The 20,120-nt window shown below is 45.4% G+C and overlaps 1 protein-coding gene across 7 annotated transcripts in view; it reads right to left on the reverse strand.

The window, feature by feature from the left end:
- casz1 (castor zinc finger 1) overlaps positions 1-20,120 on the reverse strand; it is a 172,084-nt gene that overhangs the window by 46,648 nt on the left and 105,316 nt on the right. For 3 of the 7 annotated variants that reach the window (XM_079273627.1, XM_079273632.1, XM_079273626.1), the window contains exon 1: positions 681-777. The exons of the other annotated variants lie outside the window; for them this stretch is intronic. In XM_079273627.1, the coding sequence (XP_079129753.1) occupies positions 681-759 (79 nt within the window). In that variant the 5' untranslated portion in view covers positions 760-777. Of the gene's footprint in view, positions 1-680; positions 778-20,120 lie in introns of those variants that run through there. 7 annotated transcript variants of the gene reach the window in all.

Consider the following 20,120-nt stretch of genomic DNA (forward strand, 5'->3'; position numbering starts at 1 on the left):
CTTTTGGGTAGTTCAATAAAGGCATCGTATTGTAAAAGCCAATGATATCATTTGTTTGTAAAATATAATCCTTTTAAATAACAGTAAATGTAACTATAACTGTGAAATAACTGTTACTGTTAAATAAAGTAAAGTAAATGCAGCTGAAAATTGTACACTGCGTGAAAATAATGTACTTTCCACAACCGAATGTCGTAAATGTAACTGTAGAATATACAAAAGTGGAAGTGTGGCGTGCTATAAGGCACGGTACAAAAAGTCAACAACAAAAGTTTTGAGGAAGCAGCGCACCATTAAAACTAATTAAACACATCACTGACATCCAGTGCACTATAGGCACAAATGTGCATCTGTAATTAAAAACAGCATTTTTTTTTCAATCATTACACCTGCTCTGTTTCCTCAAACTCGCTTAGGCTCTCTCTCTCTCTCTCTCTCTCTCTCTCTCTCTCTCTCTATTTCACTCTCACTCTCTCTCTCTCTCTCATACACACACACACACTCTTTTGACACCACCCACCACATCACTACACATGCGTGCCTGACTCATGCCAACTGCAACTAGTAGCAGACCCGTTCACCCCGAGGTAGCACTCAACTCCTGTGTGAGGAGAGAGAGAGAGAGAGAGAGAGATTGAGAGAGAGAGGGAGTGAGTGTAAGGTGTGTGTGTGAGTCTTACCTGGCAGCAGACCGCCCTCTGTGCTCAGTCTCACCTCTCCCTCCTCCCCTGGAAGAATTCTCTCCACAAAGCAAGGCATTTTTCCCCAACTGCTCTCCGCCAAGGCTCTGCTCTCTCTCTCTCTCTCTCTCTCTCTCTCGCTCTCTCTCTCTCTCCCTCTCCTTCTGTCTCTCTCTCCTCCTCACTCCTTTCCTCTTTCCCGCTCTGTCCTCCTCTCTCGCTGTCTATCTCTCCTCCCTCCTTACCCACCCCCTCTCTCCTTCTCTCGCTCTCTCTCCACTCCTTCCCCTCCCTCCCTCCCTCCCTTCCTCCCTCCCTCCCTCCTAGCACAGATGTCGAGGCTGTGCGAGTTTACCCACTTTACCAGTAGGGGTCCTTCATCGCCCTTCTCCACCCCACAGCCACATGGGGAAACAAAACACACACAGGCCCCAGGAAGAGAGAGCCACTTAACGGGCGCCCTCCTGTCACTGCTACAATGAGAGCCCTGTGCAGAGCAGCACGGCTGTATGAGTGTGTGTGTGTGTGAGAGAGAGAGAGAGAGACAGGTGTGAAGTGGGTGGTGTGCACACGGGGAGCTGGCCCTCGGCCCTTTACAGCCCTGTTCAGCACTGTTCGGTTCGGCTTGGCCCTGGCCCCTGAAGTGTAGTACAGTAGTGGCTCACACACACACACACACACACACACACACACACACACACACACACACACACACACACACACACACACACACACACACACACACACACACACACACTCATGGGCATTTGAAGACACAGATTGACTTACAGTGGGTCTCTCAGAGCGAGCAGCCAGAGAGCGAGAGAGAGAGAGAGAGAGAGATTGTGGGCAAGCACACACACTTTCACTGATACACAACACAGACACACACAGAACAACTGCCGCTGTTTGCTACTGCTGCTGTTGACAGTGATAACATGTGCTTTGTGCCCTATGTGCGTGTCAGTGTGCATGTGCACGAACATACAAACACACATTCATACACAAACGCACAGCGGTTGCCTATCGACTCTCACGTCTCAGATCTCTTTTCTATCTATTTTTTTAATCATGTTTAAAAAAAGAAAGAAAAGAAAACAGCCGTCATTGACACTGGCTTGTTAGATCTGAAGGCTCTTAGCGAGTGCACAGGAGGGAATTTCTAGTTTCTCGCCTACTTGCGGGGCACTTTTCACATTGCAATATCAATACTGGAGAATATTAGCTGTCCTGCTGAAGAATGTCAGATCTCTTGTTTGCCGGTGAATAAGGGCGGATTCCCTCGGGGTGAAAAGAAAGGAAGATCTATCAAGAGTCTCTACAATCCTGTAATTATATGCTGCGTACATCGTCGTGTTAACAGCTGAATTAAAGGTGCAAAATGCTTTAAAAGTGGGAAAAAAAGAACAAATCCATTGTTTAAAAAGTAAGCAGAGAGCAGATCAAAGAATACTCTTTGTACACCTTAATAATGTATTAAGCAACAAACTAGAAAGGAGTAAGATTAACACTATGTGGAACTTGATCCCACATTTTTTTTTATCAAATATTACCTAACCTTTATGACGGTTTATATTGCAGGAAAGCAGTGATCCTGATCAGGATCCTGTGCTGTTAAAATATCAAAAGAGTAATTATCAGGCTCAGCTCTGTGTAAGGACTTGTTTTTTCCATTTATTGCTGCCTGAAACAGGATAAGGGCATCTGCACTCAAGACGTGATATCCCGGACCTGCTGTTTGCGTCATTTGAACAGAGGGTGGATCACCTTTATTTGAGTCAAACAAAGCCTTCTAATGACACAAAAATTGTAGTCACTGCTTGACAGACAAGGCTCCAACGCCCAACCAAGACTGCCTTCAAAACGTTGACAAAGAGTAATAAAGAAAATAGGATGTCAAAAGAGCAGGACACGGATGTTGAATAAAGCCACCAGAAAGTGTACATACTTAACATTGTGATAAGCTGATGAGAGAAACCGAGCTTTGCTCTTGGTTAACTCTTATCCCTGTTTGCATCAGGAGCAATTCTCCGTTGACAGCAAGACTGAAATCAAATACAGGTTTTTAAGCAGATGAAGGAAAGTCATTTGTATTTACAGGAAATGAGAACGATGCACTCGATCACTGTTCCCTTGCTGTGCTAACTAGAACGCAGCCCCTGTATTAGATGTTGGAGGAGCAGCACAAGGACAAGTAAAACATACCTTAAAAAGACTACAAATGAAGTCACTTAACACCCACTCGCTTCCCTCACCACCCCCTGCTCTGTCTGTCTTCAACAGAAAAAGCCTGTGTTTGACTATCTCCCTCTCAGGTTCATCGTTGTCTTTTTGCTTTTTAAACAGGCACCTCGCCTGTCACGGTGCAGGAACGGGCGCATTCCCCTTAAATGGCTCCTTTTGACAACTGATCTGTAAATACAGCCGGATCTGCAACTTCCCCCGTTTCTCTCTCACTGCCTCACTTTCTCCCTCATGTCTTTGCTCTCCCTCCCACCTTCCTAAACTCCTGCCAGACCCCCCCCCCCCCCCCACACACACACGCACACAAATAACATGAAGGTCTGCCTATGACCCACCCCCAAAACGAATGCACGCACGCACACACACACACACACACGCACACATGCACACACATATACACCGAAACACAACCACTCACGCGCTGTTACCCCCACTTCCCCCTCCCAACTTCCCCAACTCCATTCCCCCAGCCTCTATAAAAACACAAATATGCCATAACTCAGGCAGCGCTGCCACATAGCCTCCATCTTGCCCTGTACCGGGGAGGGGGGGGGGGGCCTCTCAGGAAGGTCACCAACAAATGGTTTTCCGATTCACTGCCCCTGAAATAATTTTGTGTATTAAAACCTGAATCTGCACTTTCTGGCCTGAAAGCTTTTCTAATTATTCCGGTGTCCTTGGGACAGACACAGATCCTTCACACGCCGGGGGAAACAAGCTATAGAGCAACCACTACAGCCACAAACACCCCTCCACCTCCCTCCCTCCCTTCCTCTCTCTCTCTATCCCTCCATCTCCCCACCTCCTCTCTCCTCTCCCCGCTTTACAGCCACCCCCCCCCCCCCTCCCCAATCTGTTTTCAAAGCGTGTCTGTCCTTTATTAAATTGTTTTCTTTTCCACATTATCAGTTGCCATGGAGACCTCATCTCTCGGATTATTTGAATTTCATTATATCTATTGATTTGGGAGCATTTCATCTTTTTTATTGTTTTTCTGTCAATTTTCGAAACGAATAACCATCTAATTTGCGTCAGCGCTGATTACGTTCGTCCCTCAATAGAGGTCGGCAGCTGCGCCGGGGAAACAAATCAATGGAAAAACATCATAAAACTCGAAAGTACAATCAACCAGGATATGGGTGACATTCCGTGGTTGCTGAAACGAAGTCATCAAAAAATATATACTTTTTTCCCCCTGCGCCTCCGCATGTATGGGGGTGCAGGGAGGAGGACACATATGTGTCTGGGCAGATATATTACTATATTTCCGCAGATAATATACTGTGGTAAATTTCCATACTGATAACAGCCCCTCCCTGCCTGACCAAAACAAAAAAATGCTTACTGTATCTAAATAATTTATGCAATTTTAGCATTTATATATAAATTTTTTAATAAGCTGCTTGGAGCAAAGTGGCCATTAACAAAACACACAGCTGTCCAATGGGCTAAGCCCAGCAGATCAATTGCGCTTTTTTATGACATGATAAAATGCTTTTAAAGCAATTTACACAAATATGGAAAAAATGACTTCATGGGCTTCATTTATTCATAAGGACGTGTATTAGGAGAAAAAAAAAGTCTTACGAAAGCCAGACAGGAGAGATCGTCCCGGTCCTAACTGGAACGGACTTGCTGCCCTCTCCACAAGGACATAAAGTTTCATTACTGATGCACGCAGTCAAAGGCAATTTAGCAAACACAGTGTGCAAAAGAAAACATCAGCATATTGCAAGTGTTCCTATATTAGGCGGACCTTGCATGTTGTTTTCCAATTTTGATTCATTTTTGTGGGGGGGTGGTAGGGTGTGGGGGTGATGGATTTTTTTTTTCCTCCCCCCCTGCCCAGTGTCACCCTGACCCAAAGCCAAGGGGAGGTAGCCTCAGTGACAGGGACGTGTGCTTTCTGGCCGGCGAAACCAAGCCACACCGTGTGCCAGACAACGGGGCCTTGCAGCAGGACAAATGCGTATGCACACCTTCAGCTGTTCAGTGATCTACACCACATGACACCCAGACTCATTCTGTGAGAAATCAGGCCAGCAAATATTTCAGCACATCTGATCATTTAGCATCTTGGTGCAGGCGCACTCACACACACATTATGCACAGGGGAGGAGAGGAGAGGGGAGGGGAGGGGGGGAGGATGGGGGGGGGGGGGGGGGGGGCAGGCAAGGCCATTTGGAGGCTAATCTTGTTTCAAGCATCCTCTCTTCATGTGCCGACAATGTGCCTGAGCTGCCGTACTAAAAACGCTGCCGCTGTTGCTGCCGCTGTTGCTGCCTCTGAAGGCCCCATGTTTGCAACATATGTCAACATTTGACAAAGCATTACTTCCCCCCAATAATATTCTCCTGCTCCGGCCTCTGAAATGAGAGCGCTAACAAATTAGCTTTTTATGTTTATTTTCTGTGTGGGTGTGTCAGAGGGGGGAGAAAGGGAGATCTCATTTTCGAAGGCACCAGTTCTCAACCCTGAGAGAGAGAGAGAGAGAGACAGAGAGACAAAGAGAGGAAGAGAGAAAAGAAAGAAAGGCTGAATGTTTTGGAGTCACGATTCTTCTCCTGATTGCCCTAGCTGTCTCAGTTGTGCAAAACATGACCCTCCCCTCCCTCAGCCACGACAGAAACACGGGCGGCTGGATAAACACTATTTTATGCAGTGACTAGATGAATCGTCAGACAGTAATTACAGTCTTCCTCTCGCCCCAAACCAAACTCAACTGTACGGGCTCTTTCTTTGACACCAGACTGCAGTAGCACGTACTACAAAAGTGCAGGTGTGTGACATGTTTGTCAATGCCTCTCCCAACTAGATAAATATAAATAGTAGACCCTGTGACAACGGTGAATTGCTCGCTGCCCCTTTCAGCGATGTGTTAATAATATGTCGCTGAAAGAGGACTTGTGTGGACCGACAATGTTATCATGTGCAGTCAGACTGGCTTTGTCGAGAAAGTTTGGCTGAATTTTTTTTTTTTTCTGCCACCCTAGCAGTTTTGCGCTTTCCTCTTCTCGATGTGACAAAAATAACACGGTTGTGTCCCAAACTAAACATTCCCACAGGGTGGCTGGTAGTCCGCGTGGTCCCTTGACACCAACAGGCCCGGCGCAGACAACTCAGTGCTGACGTGTTCAAAAAGAGATCCCAACGATATATAAATAAGCTCAGCGAAGGAGTTAATGTGTTCATTTGGTGTTGACACGTATTCACAGTGTCAGAAATGTGGATCTCGGCTACATCCGTTGTGCTAGAGCAGTGAAACGCACTCGCACACTCTTTCTCTTACTCTGTACTGATTCATCCGGTCAGGCCGTGCCCCAAACGCGGTGCAGTAAACCATGCTGTCGATGTCCGAGCTCTAAAAAGCACAATTACACAGGACCTCGACTGAATAATTTAAAGAGCATAATTATTGACCTCTATCCGAATTCCTCTGAAAGGTGCATTAAGATATAGAAAAGCTCTGGAGGTGGAAGTGAAACTAAGGAGAAGAGAGGGAGTGTGTCTCCCCAGGCCTCCCTAATGCACTCTCCTGCTGTACTCTAACTTCCTGTGGACCCCTAATGTGCCCGCTGCTCGCTGGCCTGATGAAGACTACGGTTAATGAGGCCCCTGTTTCTGAAATGAAGTATCTTTGAAACCATCAACATGCATTACTATCAAGCCGCCACCCCCCGCCAAACCACACGTATATACACAAACACACATCCCCACTGTCCCAAACCAGCACACACACACACACACACATACACACACAAAGACCAGTTCTTCAACCCCCTCCCCACCTTTTAGTGCCACCACAGGTTCTGGTAGGCTGGACCAGTCTGGGGGAAGGGTGGAAGTGGGGAGTGAGACTGCACGAGAGGGGTTTTTTTCTGTTGGAGGTGGGGGGGTGTTTGAGGGTTAACTGTCCCTCAGGGGGCTATCAGTGAACTGGGCAGCCGTCACTGCTGGTGACGGTGGTCCCTGGTTCTCCATCGACAACCAGGCTCTGACAGATTAGCAGCTAGTCAAGAGGAATCCACGGCCCCGGACACAATCACTTTTCTCAAATTTGGCTCAATGTATGTGACTGTGAGTGCCACTGGATTTGAACAAGGCATCACAAGATAGTGTGTGTGTGTGTGTGTGTGTGTGTGTGCATGGGAGGGGGGGGTCGTTGGGTGCTGGCAGCAGGCTTGGGGGAGGATACAGCGAGATGAGGCCTTTTTAATTAAAAGAAAATATTTGTGTTTGCATACTATCGAGGTTTGAACCTGGGACAATTCCAAGAATTCTGGCTGTTTAATAGCTCGCTCTTTAAAGTGATTTGGGTTATTTCAGATCCTCTTTGCATACATGCATTTTTAAAATTTCAATTAGGCTATACATCTTTTAAGTAAGACTCTGGAGTTGTGCGTTTGGGTTCTTCATCGACATTTTCTTTTATTTCCTGAGATAAATGACCACCAATTTCTATTACAAGCAATTCAAAGAAGAACTGCCTCACAGATTAACTTATTTATCATCAGAAGGGTGCTGCTGTCTCTGCTATATTTCAACCAGGAAGGACAGAGGGCACTGAAATAATTAGACGACTTCTGCAACATCCTGAATGCCAAGGACAGGTGGATTAAAGTATTAAAACAATCGCATTTCAGTCTTGAAATAGTCTTGTGCACGACTCAGCACCATGCGCATCCGTTCAAGTTCAGCCGGCAGCTCCATAACGCCACAGGAGAGGGGTTAGGAAAAAAAAGCCCAATCCCATTAGCCACGTACATGCATCTCAGCAGACCTGCTGGAAACGTGAGCAAATCTCAGTGATGATTATCCCCTAAAGCTCTCAAATGATAATACATAATCAAACCTTACAGACGGCTCCTCTGAAATCACAAAGCCAGCTATAGCGCTAATGTGGGTTTCCCCATTTGTGTTCAAATCTGGTGCTTTCCAAATGAAAAACGGAAGAGACTGCTGCAATCAGTCGCCTCTGCACCCGAGGAGACATTTAACTGCTGTCCTCCAATTAGAAGCCCGAGAACCGAGCTCCCCTACATTAGGAGGAGAAATTATTTAAGACAAAGGTTAAGACATGAGTTCACATTTGATTCTATTTACAGCGCAAAATTAATAAGAAAGCAAAGTGCTCCGTCGTGCTGGTTCACTCAAACATTTGGGTGAGTGATCTTCAATTTAATCAAGAGTGTTGAACACATCTCTGTGCCTTGACAATCAGAGACTTTAGGAATAAAGGAGTAAAAAATGCTCGTGCCACTGTTCTCCCGCCAAACTGAGTAAAATGCCAGCTGTAACATTAGCGTTAAGGATTAAACTACAGTCACTTGTTACCGCTGTGAAAGAGGGGTTAAGGATACTTGTTACATTCTTTTTAAAACTCCATTAGTGAGCTCATTACTATCCAGGGGATTTTTATCTTATCAGACTGAACCACTTTCTTTAAAGATAGCAGATTTATTTCATCAGCATCAACTGGCCAGCTCTCAGCTGAAGAGCGCTTACGTAAATGCCCGAGAAGAGGACCAAAACAAAAAAGATAAGATATCGACTGTAAATCACTTCTACATCTAGAAAATAAGTGCAAGAGCTGTTCATTTCATCGTGTATCTATACTGTAGATAGGTTACGCAAGCAGTGAAAAGATCTTTTCTTACAATTGACAATAATTAAGGTGAGTGCTCCGATGAAATCTAAGCCTCTTATCCCACCTCCTGCCATCTGTGGCTCCAATGTTAGAGCTCAGGGACGTTCACTCTTTCACCTTCTGGAAAGAACGGGAAAGAAACGAGTGCCGTCGATACAACGAGTCAGAGCACCGCGGTCAACCTGCTTTCCCAGCCGTGCCGTGGAGGTGGAAGGAACCCTCTGTGACACAAAACAAACAGGAAGCTGAGAGAGAGACAGAGAGAGAGAGAGAAACCTGTGCCCTTCAGTCTCCCCCAGTAAAGATGCTCTTAACCAGGTCTGACAGCTGACAGCTCCTTGGCAATTGGGGTCAGTTAAAGGAAAAGTAGCTCAAGTTTTGTTGGGGCTTTGGCTTCAGAGATGTTCAGGAGCCACTGCCCACCGCAGCATCAAAGGGGATTATAGGGACAGGGCCATCTGTTGCCAGAATAAGCGTGAGCCCTTTTATGTCTCTGCCTGTATGTTTGTGTGCAAATGTGTGTGTGAGTGTGTGTGTGTGTGTTTATTAGAGAAAGGCAGCGAGAGAGAAAGACCCTCGTGTCTATGTGCTTTTAACTTAAAGGGCAGCGGAGGAGAGGGGCGCTGACTACTGGTTTTAATCTAGGCCGGGGGGCGCTAAAGGTTCAAATCAGAACAAACAGGGCACCACTGTTAAATAGTGGAGTGACATATGCCAGTCAAGTGTTACACTGCAGCAGTGTAATGGAGTCTGAGCCATCAGTTAGGATTTAGGGATTGTGTTTGTGTTCGGTGCTGGCTTGCTGAAAACAGGATCCAGCACTAATCGTGAATTGTCTGTCTTTTGTCATCCAGGCAAAACAGGGAACTTGTTTTTGTTGTGGGTTTATTGGAACACAGTGCCAACCTTGTCCCCCCTTCACCTCTCTAATTAGTTTTGGGTCCTGTTCCTGGCCTTCGCCTGGGAATGTTTTCTCCTCAATAGTCTGCTACCTTTTAGCTGAGCCGCCCAGTGCTTGACCTACTGTCGACACTTACTTCCAGCACTCTAATTGTCGTTTAATCACATATCAACCTGTCACTTAAAGACCCCCCCCCTTTTTTTTGTTTTTTCAAGGGGGGGGGAACATTTGCATATGTTGTAAAACTAATTCCTATCAAAAGCTCCAGTGGCTGTGAAAGCCGGCGCGCTGTCTCTCTTTTACTTTCACACACGTGTAGACACAGTTAAGCACAAGAGAAGGAGAAAGAGAAAGACACACACACACACACACACACACAATATACAGTAGTATACTGTATCTCACCTTAACCGACAAAAACACACATAGGCAGACGCCATACCTGATATTCTCGATTTAGGTGGTTTTATCACATTTGTTAACAGTGTGTGGTGACACGTAACGTGTTAGAATGGGGACAGCGACACGACCGATTCAGATCGCATGTACTCGTGCGAGCCAAAGCCAAGGTGACAGTAAATGTATCGTGTTATAAAGGAATCAATTAGAGTTAATAATGTATCGCTCTTTCAAATGTTACATTCATTTGTTCACACTTAGATAAAGCTACTGCAACATAGGTCGTGCCGGGTATGCCTGGCAAACTGCACTACATTTACATTATCACCCTTATACATCGAGGCGCCACGTTCCGCCCCAGTGGCGGCGGCAGAGAAGGGGGGGGGGTTGCGAATCATGTTTTTCGGGCCCAAGCAAGGGCAGTCCTCAGGAGATCTCCCCCTCTAATTACAGATCGGGGGAAAGAAAGCTCTTTGTTCCACCTTTTATTACATTAATTGATAAAACGGAGCTCGGGCGGAGCCGTCTTATAGGGAGGGGATCGGGCTGGGGGGTGAAGTGAGGGGGATCCTTTGGGCAGATGAAGGTGGGTGAGAGGCTTTTGGAGCTGAGGTCCTATTTTCAGAGGACCCCTAATCCCGTTAGGGGCCCCGCTGGTGGGGCAGCCCTGGCGCTCTGCTTTCCCACAGGCTCCGGCTCCAGAGTTGAGGAGGGGGGTGGTGGCGACGGGGGCAGACGATGGTGTGGAGGGAGAGAGTCCCGGCAGCGCTGTCTGGGCCCAGGCCTTAATTAACTGTCTCTTCAGGGGGTACTGAGGGCCACACTGAGACCCTATGTCACAAACGCCAGAAAGCACTGAGAGGCTTTAAGAGGAAGTGGCATCTCACCCAGTGTGGAATCAAGGGAAACCCCGTGGATCTTTAATATGGACCCCATACAGCTCAAAGCCGCATAGATGTCGCAGGACATTAGCTGGGCTATTTTATGACTGGTTATTAGCTGAGCACAAATTGCGCAGGTCGTTGATATTTTGACCAACGTCCCAGTCATTCAATTAAAGCTAAAAATAAAAGTTCGGAACACCAAGGGAAAAATATTCTACTCGGCATTTACTTTAACAGTGATTCAGATGTAAAATGGACACAAACTTCCATGTCTATTTGTACGGGATTTGCCAATCTTTTTTGTCAGTGGTTAAGTAGGTGTAACAGGCTTTGTCATGGCTGTAATCTGCTTCTGCTTGTTTAGGCTACCTGCAAACAACAGAGGCAGGGAGGTGCTGGTACAGTGGCCAACCGGAGTCTGAAAATGTTGCAGAGGCAATTAGGCATGTTGGTGTGTGTGTGTGTGCACGCACACAACAGTGTCAGAGGTGCTAAGCCGGGCCAAACACGCCTCATTGAAATGTCCGTCTTAAAGCCACCCAAGTTCCTCATCTCCCCCGCCCTTCGACAACCAAGATGCTTCAAGACTGTCAAAAGCATTTTCCACAAAGCTGAGGAGAGGGCAAGGAGGAAAAAAAAGGACCTGCCACTGTCACATGCATACTTTGCGCGTGCACACACGCACACACTTGCAAGGCTGTCAGGTAAATTAGATCTGAAAGCTGACAATTTCTGACCATATTTCCTTGATTATTTCGAACAAATGCACACCAGCCGCTCTAAGGAGATTAAAGTGACATAAAAGTCCCGAGTGGGAGGAGTGAGGGCAGAGAATCCAGGTCACCCCCATTTGTCCCCCTGCCTGACAGCAGCTATATCGCTATCCAATCCAATAAAAGTCCCCCCCCCCTCCTTTTGCTTTAATTAATTTTACAGCTAGCTTGCTTAATTACTTTCAATCAAAATCCTCTTGCCATCACAAAATTAGAAATGGTTCAACTCCATTAGTCTAAATTCTTCATTTACATACACAAAGACTGTCAGCTCTTGCTAAGCAAACGGCCTCCTGCTTGATGAGATTGTTTTTTTCCACACTGTCACTCTCTCACTCGCACACACACACAACTGTGGTGTTCATTTTTTTGAAAGGAGAAAAGTAGCATAAAATGATTTGATCCCTTTACTTAAGACATTCTCTGCCTAATCAGGGTGCAGGTAAGCTGTGGTGCGCATCATCCAAGGGAATGGAGAGTCGAGTTGTGCATCTACAACCGTCAAAATTGATAACATGCACAACTCCGTGTAGGAAGAAAACCGCTCGACCTTAAACAATGCAGCACATAATAAACGCCGCATATAAGGGATAAACAGAATTAGTGAGGCAGTGGCCGAGATCATGTAAATGAAGCCAGCTAGTTTTTTTCTCAGCATGCGCTATTATTTCCAAAGCAATAGATGAGCTGCAGATTACCCGGTGACACATAGAGCCCTGTAAATCTGGCTCCTTTGTGGCGGGGTGTCACTAGTACTGACGAGACTGTGGAAACTAGCGACGAGCTACTGCCGGTCGGCTGCTGTGAGCGAAGCAAAGGGTATTTCTCAGAGGAGGGCCCATGCCCTGTCGTCTGATCACTTCAACTTGGCACACAGGCATCCTCTCCATCACACACACTGCCTAAGGCCTACACATCATCAAGAATTAAGGACATGCAGATAGGGTTTGTGCACTGACCAAAGTGAAAACCCAGGCACACAAGCACAGCATCACATGTGCGTGTGCGTATACTTTCACACACACACACACACACAACTAGTGTCGTAATTAGGTCCCGAGATGAGTGCATTCAACTGGTATAATGCACTCGCTGCTGCAGCAAACTACACCGCAAAATATATGGACGCTGAACCTACATGCCCATCAGTTGACACCCTGCCTTTATTTCCCTCGTTCACATGCATCCTCCTCAGCAGGCCCAGCGCAAAACCACACAACACAACTGCCTTTGATCGGCTGTGTTCAGATCATCTTACAGTTGTCGAGTTGTGGGGAAAAAAAGAACACCTTGAAAAGGGAAAGCGATGAGGGGGATTTGTAGCATTTCCGAACGGTGTCTGGTAACACTTGTGAAATAATCCCCAACAAGTGACCAACGCAGGTCTGACCTGGCCCCTCTACTCTGTGTCTGCAATCACCGGTTTCCCTTGCCCTCTTTAACCAGTCCCCATTAACACTGTTAATTATCCAAATCCATCATTCTTGGGGTAAATGAAGACTGCCTCTTTAATTCAATTTGATAGGATCATTTTCCAACTCACGTTCACTTTAGCCCCAGCTGCCCGCCCACTGTGTCTCTGCCCCCCCCCCCCCCACTGTGTCTTGACTCCCTTGGCTGTATCTTCTAGGGTCTGGCTCTCTCCCATTGGTGGAAGGGGAGGGGGATGAGGGCTATGGCTGGATGGCAGCAATGGGCTGACACACTGTTGATCTCCCATGTCTTGTCTTGGCTCGGCTGGTGGCGAGCAGCAGTTCTGGGTTCCCAGTCTGTTGTGCACACCGCCCGCCTGCCGCGCGCACACACACACACACACACACACACACACACACGCATACACACGCATACACACGCATACACACGCACACACAGAGGCTCACAGTACCAGCCATGTTCACCGGTGCTTAGCTAATCCTGTCACATCAGGCCACGTTGGCTGAGTTGAGGCCTTTAGCAGCAGCCCCCCCCCCCTCCTCAGCCCACCACCTCCACCACTCCTTCACTGACTCCTCTCACTCTCTTACTCCTTTGTTCATTTCACAAGGTCATGGGTGGCCGACTACAGCACGCGAGTGGTGAAACGGGACAGCTGACGAATCCCTGTGTGTAGACCTTATCTTTTGGCTAACTTGCAACAAACACTTATAAATAAATAGATTAAAAAAAAGATGACTTTCTCTATTTTCAAGAAGAAAACTTTTAAGAGGCCACTTTAATAATCGCTGTTACTGGGACTGGATGGAATGTCACTCGCGACGATGGCATATTGTGAAATATACAGGTGTCATTTTCTCTTTCTTGTCATAGTGGTATCAGTATCAAAATACTTTTTTCCATGCAGCATTGCCTGGCTGTGGAAACTAGACACGCGTGCCCTTTAATCTGACTTTCTATCTTTAAAAGCAAGACTGACTGTGTTTTATATGCCTTCTGAGAGTTTCCTTACAGAGCACTTTGCATGCTTAGGTCGGTGACATTTTTCCATGTTTTAAATACAATTACAAATTAGAAAAAACTAAATACAGAAAATAAAAACTTATTTTCTAAATAACGTACTTTTTGAATGAAGGAAAAAACCCCATAAGTGCAAAGTACTGTGTCACAACGCTGTCCTGTAAATTATCTTAAGAATGTGTTAATATTTGCTTCCCTCATCACATTATGCAGTGTGAGGGTAAATTTGCCCCCATTTCCACAGTACACCCCCTCCCATCCCCCGCAACCAGACACACTTAAACACATACTCACGCACACCCAAACGCACACAGCGCTCCCTTTCAATTTTTCCCAGACTTTCATTGTTTAGTCATTTGAGACAGACTCTGGGAGAGTTTCAAACGATTTTAGCCATGATTTAATTCCGTTTGTTAAAGGGTGATGTCAGCACAATGGGAGACGAGCCTCTAAATCCACTACATTCACCCAAAATGCCCAGATGAGATAATCATTGGTGACGTCTACGAAAACACTTATTATATTTGCCCATCGCCTGGCTGAAGCTGTTAAAACTCATCAGCGTTATTCCCATTTTGTTTTTCTCTGGGAAGAGAGGGAAAAAAAAGAAATTTGCTCAACTTATAGTCAAAACTGTCACCCCTTTTAAAGAGACAGCGCAACATTGTTGTGGCTGTGGACAGAGTTTATAAATGGAAAAAGACAGGGCAGAGGGCTATCGGGTGTCTGTTCAATACTCATTTTGTTTGCACCCAATACTAATTAAATAAAACACGCACAACTTTTGAATTGGTTTTACAGAGATGAACAGTTTCAAGGAAGTATATTATCTGCTGTAGTTATACATACCATTGTTCAATATGTAGTACTAATAACAGGATCTTTTTATATGCCAGAAACAGTGAATGAGGACTGCTTGTCCCTCAACTTGTCCACACCATTTGAAAGGCTGACAAGGCAGCAGAGGAGATAAGAAATGGATCAACGTGAGCCTTTCTCATTGCTTAATTTATTTTAAATCCAAGCCCTATTTACACACTGCACACCGGCAAGCCGTGTCAGCTCCAACTAGCATTGAGATATTTAAAACCATTAATGCTGTTCAGCGGCAGCCTGAGCGTGTATGACACAAGCTGTCGCTGTGTGAAACAAAGCCAGATCTCTTAACTGCCACAGCTTCCACTTTTGAACACAGCACGGCTACAAAAAACCGTAACCACGCAGTCGGACACTGCGATAACGCTGCATGAATGTGAGGAAAAAGTCTACTGCGAGTGATAGAAGAAGAAGAATAATACTACATTCTTCATCTGGTGAGTGCACAGGCTCAAATTCAGTGCATCTTTAGTGCAGGGGCGAGCCCAATAGAGGCAGGGGTCAGGATATGAAACACACTGGCTATCCGCCTCCCGACAGGCCATCCTCATGGATCAGCAGCGGCAGGCATGTTGACCCGCCCCGTTATTAAAGAGGCTAATCTGTTCAACATGTCAATGTTAGCACTTTTAGCTGCGATTAATAAAAGAAGACCCCGAGAGTGCTGTGTGTGCTTTTTCAGTGCCCCAGGTTGTTTTCATTTGGTTTGTATTTTTAGAGGTTTTCGCTGTTTGGTAATTCAACAGTCCTCTTTCCTCCTATTAGCATAAACAGTGTAAATTATTAACTTTGTTTAAAGAATTATAATCGGCCCTGAATCCTAAGCTCTGTAGTGGCTTTGTGTGTTTTCCCCTTCCTGCCACTGACGAAGAGGAACTACGGCATATCAAGATATCATTAAAGCAAATGCAACTTTTATATTTTATAGATACGGAACAATGTGCATGTGATGCCTGACTTTGTGGCCATTTATGTGATGCTTAAAATGTATGGCCCAGTGGCTTTCACAGGCTGGTAGTAATATAACTGCTGCCTAACAGACTTGCTTTCTAAGTGCCTGGTGCTGTGTCTTAATTTGTAATCTAGTCAAACCAATTGTCCGCTAGCTAAAAAGGTCATTGAGACAATAGAGTACAAAGCTTCCCGCAATGTAGAGAAAGCCCAGGGTGTCTTTTGTAGCTTTTTAACCAAAGATGTAATTAAGACACCTTCATCTTCAGGGGAGAGAAGGGCACCAACAAGAGTCTACTGGAAACACAAGAGTAACTCCACATTTGTGGGAACAGAAGTGAGACCGAACTAAGAGAGACAGCGTTTGGTTAGAGGTGAAAAGCACCCGTCTCCGCAGCAAAAATGTCACCACGGAGGACATTTGCTAAGTTAACCTGCTCGTGCAGTCAAAGTGGGATTTGTGACCAACGACTGTGGCGAAGAAAAGCTTGTTGGGAGAAACTGAGTGATGCAAAGCAACACAGGAGAGGCAGGGGGGGGGGGGGGACTTAAAGGACGTGATTTATCTGGGCTTGATTGCGTGTTAATCGAGGTTACGTGTATTAAGTGGAATCTAATTGGAACAGACACTGGCAGTCTGACAGATCGACATGATGCAGATGGATTGAGGAGGGGGGGGGAGAAAGGGGGAGTGAGGGAGACGGAGAAAGGAAGAGGGAACGGGAGAGAGAAGGGTAGTGCCGTCGAGGAGAGCCAGAGCAGAAGCAAGCGAAACACCATTTTGCGACTACAGACGGCCAAACGGAAAGAGTTTTGTGACACCAGACGTTAAAAGAAACCCACCGGAGCCTTTTAAGCAGTCGAATCACAAGAAAGAAGCCTCTGCCGGTACGCTCGTCTCTCGTGCGTCTCATGATAGGCGGCTGATGAGACATGTAACCCTTCCAGAGGAGGACACACACGGGCGAGATTGTGAGTGACGGGGCACAGCACTGGAGTCTGCCCTCCCCCTCCAGTTGCCACAAACATTCATTTCTGCTTTATTGCAAATGAAGAGAGAGAAGGAAAAAAAAACACCCGTCCAAAAAAAACACGGGGTAAAGAGGCCAAGTGACAGCTGCTGGAAAATTCTCACCTCGACGAGGGGACGAGCCAGTGTTTCACCGGTCCTCCTGACTCTCTGCTCCTCCTGACAGGTGACAACTGTTTCGAAGGCCCTCTCCTCTCCCCAAATCTGAAGTATTTAGCTCGTGGGCTGAATGACCCTTTCAAATGTTACCAGACCGTAAAAGATGGCCACCTGTTAAGGCCAAGCAACTGCTGCTAACTCATAACTAATGAAACACAGTCTCTGTGGACAAAGAAGGAGAACACGGTTCGTGGAAAAGGTTCAGAGAATAGAAATTAAGATTCAAAATTGAAGACATCGCAAAGACATCATTTCTGTTGAAGCATTGTTTTGAATCGGTCAGTGTCGCTATAATTGGTAACGAGGAGATACAAAGTGTGAGTGACATGAACTGCCTCAAAGCAGCGAATAGCCCAGGAGCAAAGATGACTGTCACAGTGCCATTATCTAAATCTGGGTTAAAAATACAGTAGCTCCTAACGAAAGGGTCACTTCTACTGATAGCTGGCCGACATGAAGGGTGGCAACGAGCGACTGAATGTTCAAAGAACGTAAAAATGATGAATAAAATGTTTACAAAGAGCAGAGGCTGGAAGGAGAACAAAGTCAAAAAAGAGAAATAGATAAAGAGAGGAACTTTCGGCATAATTTAGGGGCAGTTTGCAGGATACTACGACACTCCAACTTCACTCATCAACACAAAATGCCCAAATTGTTCCCGACATGATCCCGTCATAGCGCGGAGACAGAGGAGTTGCTTCGGTCATCCGTTGATTTGATCCATTATGACTGTTACACTAATGGCATTAATAAGGGCAAAATTGCTATTTTGAAACACAGAATTTTCCTCCTATTCATTTGGCTAACCTTACTGGCTTCATACTACATGAAAGCCCACTGTGCGTGTGCGTGTGTGTGTGTGTGTGTGACTGAGTGTGTGTGTGTGTGTGAGTGTTGGTGTGTTTGAGTGCGTCTGTGCCCCCACCATGTAATGGCTATAAGGTCATCTCTATTTTCCAGGCTTGGTTTTACAATGTCGTTGAATTGCAGCATTTTACATGGTCTAAAAACAACAACACCAGCTTTGGAATTTGACTCCATGCTATTTTAGATTGACGACAATGTTGCATCAACCAGCTGGCCCTGATGAAATACCCTCACCCACTTTTAACATTGACTCCACACGTTTTGATTGAAACGTTGTACATTCATTTAGTCGTCAAAACTAAAAACATACAGTAAAACGGACAGTACTCTGTTTACACTGAATACCTTTGATATAAGATGAGATATCGAGAAAATAGAAGTGAATTAAAATACATCAGTGTGTTTTCCAGTATATTTGTGCTGAATGTGAGTATATGCGTGTGCTCAGCCCTCATCAGCCTCTAACATTGAGAGGAATGACACTCTGTGATCAAGGACATGAATTGCTCATTGATTTTTAGGGTCCAGCTTAACTATCCATTCCAATTGATTTTTAGCTTTGCTGGGTGTGCGAGTTATGGCAGTTTTAATGTATCATCTGTATGTGTACTCATCACCCACTGCATGAGGATTTACAATAGTCTGTGGAAAATGCATATACAACACCGTGTGCAAATGTGGGACAGGGAGTCTTTTTCTATTGTATTTTCTAGGAAATGGAACCCATAAAAACACTTATGTCTCATAACACGTGAAAAGAAAATCCCCTTTAACATGTTTGTTTTAGAACCTTTGCCATTATGTGCTTCTGAACTTGGCAAATGATCGATAGGGAATAACCTGCGTTGTTGTTTTTTATCGTGAAACATTCATGGAAAATAAAACCAAAGTGTGTGTGTGAATGAACTGAAATCCCCTTTAACGCTAACCAGTATTGTTTAGCGCATGCATTTCAGCTTCAGTATCATGTAGCCACGCTAACCATTTCAACAGGGCTCAGGCCCCAATTCAGCACAAACAGACTTACCGCAAACAGGCTTCACCACAAACCCTCACCGTGGAAAACAGCACACCTTTTAGACTTTTTAGTTTTATAAAACGGACCAAACGGTAATCTTTTTAAGTTTAGGTGGATATTGCCATCATAACTCATATTACCAATTAATTAACAATTCATATAAACTATTAATAATCAATGGTTTGATGATGTAAGAGACAAAGTCAGAGCAATGTGATCCAAAAGGCGGTCTAAAGTCATCTGTCAGGTAGAAAGTCATTAAAATAGGGGCTCGTTTTCCTGCTCCGAGCTTGGGTTTCACTGAGGCAGGGATACATTTCTATTCTTCAGCAAAAGGCTGTGCTCTCGCATGATATCATCTCCTTTGGAACATTACTCTCAATGGCTTGTATGTTTTTTTGTCTTTTGTGTTTTCCTCCAATTTAAATTGCTCTCTTTTTCCGACTGGTTTGGGTGAAGCGTTTCTCTGTGTGAGGTAACTGTCTTTTGTTCAGTGAAAAGGACTGCATAGAGCACACTTTACTCCATCCTTTAAAAAAACAAGTCTGCTTAATTAATGTTTTACAAGTGCTGCTGTATTCTTAGTTTAAAAAAAAAAAAAAAAGCCTCTATCAAAGCCGGCAGGTTCAGATTACGTACGCTAATTGAAATTCTGAATTTCTAAGCCAACTCCTTTTTTTCTCTGCTCTCGCTCTTTCTCCCTGCGCACACAATAAAGCCTAGTGTTTTGTAGTCCACAAATGACATCAAATCATCTAAGTAATATGGGCTTTTCTTTTTTTCCTGTATTCTCATGTTCTGCTGGTGGGTTCATGAGACAGCTTAATAAAGCAGTAAATGCTTGGGGAAGCCTGAGAGCCTAGTGTGTGTGTGTGTGTGTGTGTGTGTGCGCACGCGCGCGCACGCCCACGCGCATGCTCTCGTGTTTTACCTCCACCAGGGACCTCAAAGCAGAAGGCAAAGCCTGGTTCTATACTCAAGCAGATTTTCCCAAAGAATAAAGGCACTGAACAAAAGAGAATGACTAATACCGAAACCAAAGGCAAAACTAAGACACTTATCTCGTGGGTTGACACTGATAGAGCCCATAATAATGCAGTTTGAGCTCAATGAATACAGCATCATTTACAGGTTCTACATGCATCGGGTGCTGGAGGAAGGCAGGCTGTGTGAACAGCTGCAGGTGTGGGAGCAGCGGAGATGAGGCCGAGCTTGGACAATCATCACGGGCACCAAA

Source organism: Melanostigma gelatinosum, assembly GCF_949748355.1.
Source record: "Melanostigma gelatinosum genome assembly, chromosome: 8".
In the NCBI taxonomy this organism is placed as follows: Eukaryota; Metazoa; Chordata; class Actinopteri; order Perciformes; family Zoarcidae; genus Melanostigma; species Melanostigma gelatinosum.